The following is a 6,029-nucleotide window of genomic DNA, read 5'->3' on the forward strand; positions in this document are numbered from 1 at the left end:
CCTCTGTTTAGGAGTATAGGTGTCCTAGCCTATGTCATGTTGACAGGGGTATCTCCTTTCCTGGGAGATGACAAGCAAGAAACTTTCCTCAACATTTCTCAGATAAATCTCAGCTTCACAGAAGAAGATTTTGACAACATCTCCAAAGAGGCCATAGACTTCATCAAGTCACTTCTTGTTAAGGAGCCTGAGTAAGTTTCAGATTTCATCTCGTTTAACTCATTGAAAAAATTTGAGGCCATTCTCATCCTTGGCAAATTTTGATGCTTATTTTATATCTTCAAGTAATAAGGGCGAGAATTGATATTGCTGTTACCTGGTGAAATAGTGTTGGTTGAAAAGCTGAGTCAGCAAGTTAAAAAAGTTTTAAACATCTTGATTTTGGACATGGATAGATAAAGTAACACTGGCTAAATTCTTGTTTTGCTTGTGTGTCTATTTTAACAAATTGGAGGGTGTTCTCTGCTGCAAACATCTCTTATCAGTACTTTTTCCTTCGCCATGTTTTCTGTCAGTTTTTGCTTTCCATCATTTGAGACTTGGGCTTTGTAAATGGTGGTTCTAGTCATTCTGAGTGCCACAGATATTTTCCAATCTTAGAGTATTGGGCCTCTATATTGGAATGGGATGACTAGTTTGTTACCTTCATTATTACTGAATAACAACAACTGTTAAGACCCAGGCCAGAAACTCCAAGGTGTTTTATGAAGTTAGCCTAGACCCTAAATTTTACATTTGATTTTGACATGGGTGAGCATGAGGTGTTTCACTCCAGCTATGATTCCAGTGACCCACTAGAAAGCTTTTATCAAACAAAGTTTATTTAAGAACATTGTTAAAATATAAAAGAATTAGCATAACTTTTACCAAATTACAAGAATTAAATATGACATAGTATAACTCCTAATAGCTAGCTATCTCTTCTGTTCCAAATCAAATGCCATCCCACAGGCAAACACTCTTCTTCAGACTTGGCACAGGAACATGTATGCTCATGTGATGCTGGATGCAGCTTTTTAATACCTGCTGTGAATTGCTCCTTTGAATATTGGATCAATTCTCTGAGGTTCCCCAGTCTCGGGACTTTCAAAAAGCCTCTGAAGAGAGAGAGGTAGAGAGAGAGAGCAAGAGTGAGCGAGAGACACACTACCTTCTTCCACCAGCTTCTGGCAGCAACTGAGAAACAAAACTAAAAACTTTGAATGCTCTGTAAAAAAAAAAGTCTAATGATGACCATGAAATTGGTGTTGTCATAAAAACCAGTCTGGTTAACTAATGTTCTTCTATAGCAGAAAGAAATCTACCGTCCTTACCTGATTTCCAGATGATCATGTGACTCCAGATCCACAGCAATGTGGTTGATTCTTAAATGCCCTCTGTTCAAAGCCACTCAGTTCAAAAGCATTTAGAGATGGGTAATAAATGTTGGCCCAGCTAGTAACAGCCACATCAAATGAATAATTTTTTAAAAAAGGCATGCCTACAAGTTCCACTCCAAGCCACACACCATCCTGACTTAGAACTATATCTCTGTTCCTTCACTGTCACTGCCTAGTGTGGTGCAGAATGACGTTAGGGTTCAATCTCTGTACAGCTGTGGTAGGTAGTCTGCCTCCTTGCAAGGCCCCATTCTTGACGTTGAGTAATGCCCCTCAAGCTATATCTAAAACCACTTCTCTTTCCCTCGGAGAGAGAAATGCCTGTGGTCCCTCATGGACAATGGCTAATTATCTCACTGTCACTGGGTCAAAAGCCTGGAATTTCCTTCTTAATATCTCTGTAGATGTTCCTACACCACATGGATTACAGCAGTTTAAGAAGGTGGCTCACCTTCTCAAGGGCAACTAGGGAACGGCAACAAATACTGGTCTTGCCAGGAGTGAATGCTTTTTTTAAAAGATTCATTCCTGGTTAAACCTTCAGATGAAATTTTCGCTCGACCTTCTCTGCTCCAATGGGAAGAATCCAAATCTCTTGCTCCTGCCCTCATTACTGATGTCCCATGCTTAACCTCATTCTGATGAATTTACGCTGTATTATCTCAAAGGCTTCAATATTCCTTCTATAAAGAAAGTGCCCTAAATTTGTACACTTGTCTTCCTGCAGCTGAACCAATCTCTTATACAAATTGATTACTTTAATCTTGTAATTGTTTGAAAGAATCTTGTTTGTGAAACATAAAATGCTATCCAGCTGCTCTTGCACTGTGAGTATTACATATTTGAACTGATTCATCCCTCGGTACATCCACACTATTCCACTGAGTACATTCTCTCATTCCATATTTATTCTCCCAAAATATATTACCCCATATATCCACATTTAAGTGTATCTGTTAACCTGAGCCTGTCTTCCCAATCCACTGACCTGTCTTCCCAATCCTCTAATCTCGCTTTGTTTTCTAAAGTGTTCCTCATTGTTTGCCAAACCTCCTCCTTTTCTGATTTAGCAAATTTCCTCAAATCCAAATAATCTCAACCCTTACGACATCCATTTCTAGTTGAAGCAACAACCACAATGTGAGCCCCAACTTTGTGTCCATCTTGTATCGTGCTGTTACATTTTCTCATACCACCAGCCTAGATTTACCCACCCAGTGCCTGCAGCATGGTTCGATTTGAAATGATGTTTGACTTTTCTACCATTGTTTAGCATGTTTTCTGCTTTTTTTTCTTTCTGACAGAGAACGAGCTTTAGCTGAGGAGTGTCTCAGGCACCCATGGTTGGCACATGAATGCGACGAAACCGAATTTGTCACTGAAACTTCCACCAGCACCCTCGAAACAACAGTTTCAGAAGAATCGGAAAAGCAAAGCCAAGAAACCGAGGAGCTCATTGTCATGGCATCCTACACATTGGGACAATGTAGACAGTCTGAGAAAGAAAACCTAAAAACTGACCAAAAAGCCATTTCCAAACGCTTCAAATTTGAAGAGCCCTTTAACACCTTACAGGAAATTTCAGGAGAGTTTATCTATTGAATTGTAGGATGGAAACACACTACATTTTTGGGGGCTTTTAAAAAAGATAATGAACTCTGACAAAACCGTTGTTTTGTGAGCCTCTATTTCTTCTACAGATATTCAAATAGAAACAGTTTGTCAAAATGCCAAGAAATGTTGTGCCATGCTTCTGGATTCAGTGTGTGAACAATGCTCAAGAGTAAAGCCAAGCAGAGAGCCATAAGGGTTGGTAACAATTGAAGTGCTTTCCTTCAGTACCACAGTTCCATGCTGATTCTTGCTTCACAAAAGGTGGCTGGCTGGCTGAGCATTACTGGGAAATATCAGTTCTACTTGCACAATGGGTGTGGGGGGAAGCACTTTAGTTCTGGATTGATCCTGTAAACCATTGTACCATCAGCAATAAAATTGAAATGTGCAGTATTTGTGAACAATGCACTTTGACATTTCAGTTTAAATTCTGAAAAAATGCTGTTCCTTAAATTAAAGCAAGCTACATTCACAAATAATGCACATTTAAGTCTGCTGTTGTAATCTGGAATTTATTTGCAACATTCCTCTTTTTAAGCATGTACGAATTATACAAGTCAAAAGTTGGTTTTCTTGAGCGCTTTTGTTATACTTGATTTATTTCACTTTTTGAATAATTATATTGTGTTTGAAAATGTTTCTTTTGTGTTGTTCATGTGAGTATTTTTGTGATTGGAAACAACTGCTTAAGATTCCCAGAATAAAGTTAACCTGTTCAGTAAAATTGCTGCACAGTGCACAGTAATAGATATTACTCTATTGGTGCCTTACAGATTAGAAATTTATATAGTATTCATTATGCAAAGGACTGCAAAATTAATTTAGTTAAATGTACAGTTTTTTTAAATATTGGTAATCTGGTTAACTTTTTGTAACAGTAAACGAATTGTTAGCTTTTTTGACTAGTTACAAAGTTACTATCAAATGACATCTTTGTAAATCCATTTATAAAACTTTTTTTTTAATTGAATGCTGGGCAACTGGACACATTGCAGTATGCACTTAGCACAATAGAGCACTGTAAGTTGCAATATGCAGCAGAGTCACTTTTCTCAAGGGATTAGAATGAAAGTTTTATAATTGAAGAACAGAACCAAGTTCTGGACAAGTTATGTTCATACCAGGTTGTTACATTCAGTATTTGCGCCAATTTGTAAATTCTACAGCACAAAAGTGTAATTTTTTTGCAAGACAAAATCTCAATTTTTTAAAAATAACTCAGGGATCCCTGAATATTGCCATATATATTTTAATTAGTTGTTTTTACAAAGTAAAGGTTTTTTTTAAGTAATCTTAGTTTTGTTTCTTAAATTTATTCTGCACAGTCTTCTTTGATTTTTTTTTTACCCCTCCTCAATAAGTTACTGCATAATGCTAACCTGTTGAAAGGAAACAACTCCATCCAATTAACACAAATATTACTAGCCTTTTAAGATCTTTTTTGGGGGGGGGTTGGGGGTCTAGAGGAAGGCAATGTTTAAAGTTGTTTCTAGGCTTCGAAGCTGGTTGTCAGGAGTACATTGTTTCTTCACCCAATATGCAGGATTCACCTGAAAATGGTGCTAAATGGAATACAATCTCAGCTAAAAGAACAGTTCTGTAACTAATAGAGATAATTTTTCTCTTGTTTCTGTATTTAAAAAGTTAGCCAGTGTTCTTGATGTAAATTTCCCTCTGGTGAGTTTTAGGTAGTAATGTTTTCATAATTATCTGGTAAAATCGACCTTTCTCTAAATGATCTTAAACTGAACCTTTTGACAGTGTTGCCTTTGTCTTCAGTATACTGTAAAGTTAACAACTGCTAGCCACTGCTTTTACCTGCAATACTGTGTATATCTTATTCCACTAGGGGAGGGGGGGGGGAAAGGCAGTTTTTGTATCTTTAGCGTAAAGATGTACATACTCCTTTAATAAACATATCTGGTTGCTTGCTTATTGATTTTGTACTTAATTGAATCAATCTTCAACTTTGAAGGATTGGGAATATCTCACAAATTGCATTAAACATTCCAACAAACCAGAATGTGTGACTTTTACCTTAGTACCGTGGATAATTAGGCTCTAAATATTGGATGCCGATGCTTTGTAGGTTATAATCAATAATGTTTAATAACTAGAATTGATATGTAAGTCGTTAAAAGAAATTTGTCTGCATCTGATAAACCACAATTAATGTTTCCTCCTTTTGTCTTATGTCACATCTAAAGAGTATTATCCTATGGAGAAAACACTGGAGCACTGATCATTTTCAAACGTCTGTGCTTGCTTAAGGGTTTTTCTTGATTTTGACATCAAAGAGCTGTGTTGAAACCTGTATTCCTCCTGCTTTGCTCCAATTCAAGTCAATGAAGTGAAAATTACATGTGGTTATAACAGGCGGTTAAACCAATCTTGGCCATTTTACACTTGCCCCAAGTCAAAATGAGCCTTCTTTCCCCGCCTCGCCATGACCTCCCAATCAGCTGGTGTGTGCTCACTATCCCATCACATTCAACCAGGGCTTCTACCCTTGATCCTATGTTAACTCAGCTTGGTAAATGCTGGCATATTGACACCAGATTCATTTCAAATGTGACCAGTCTCCACTGACAACCACACTCCACAATTTTTAGCCTTGTAAACTTTAATTCCTGATCAGAAAGTTAATCAGTTTCAGGTTGATATTTGTTCTCAGAAGTGATGCACAGATTCACCTGTAAATTCAGAAAGAATGTTCCCGATGGTGGGGAGTCCAGAACTAGGGGTCATAATTTGAGGATAAGGGATAAAACATTTAGGACTGAGGTGAAGAGAATTTCTTCACCCAGAGAGTGGTGAATCTGTGGATTTCACTACCACAAAGTACCTGAGGCCAAAATGTTTTGAGATTTCAAGAAGGAATTAGATATAGTTCTTGGGGCTAAAGGGATCAAGGAATATTGCGGGGGGGAGGCAGGATCAGGATATTGAATTTGATTATCAGCCATGATCATAATGAATGGTGGAGCAGGCTTGTAGGGCTGAATGGCCTACTCCTTCTGTTTTCTATTTATGTTT

The 6,029-nt window shown here is 37.6% G+C and overlaps 1 protein-coding gene across 1 annotated transcript in view; it reads left to right on the top strand.

The window, feature by feature from the left end:
- Positions 1 to 4,927, top strand: part of stk17a (serine/threonine kinase 17a) — a 94,347-nt gene extending 89,420 nt beyond the window's left edge. Inside the window, exons 6-7 of the mRNA XM_078236116.1 lie at positions 12 to 191; positions 2,684 to 4,927. Coding sequence (XP_078092242.1) covers positions 12 to 191; positions 2,684 to 2,981 — 478 coding nt within the window. The 3' untranslated portion in view covers positions 2,982 to 4,927. The remainder of the gene's footprint in view (positions 1 to 11; positions 192 to 2,683) is intronic.
- Positions 4,928 to 6,029: the final 1,102 nt, after the last annotated feature.

Source organism: Mustelus asterias, chromosome 2 (assembly GCF_964213995.1).
Source record: "Mustelus asterias chromosome 2, sMusAst1.hap1.1, whole genome shotgun sequence".
NCBI lineage: Eukaryota > Metazoa > Chordata > Chondrichthyes > Carcharhiniformes > Triakidae > Mustelus > Mustelus asterias.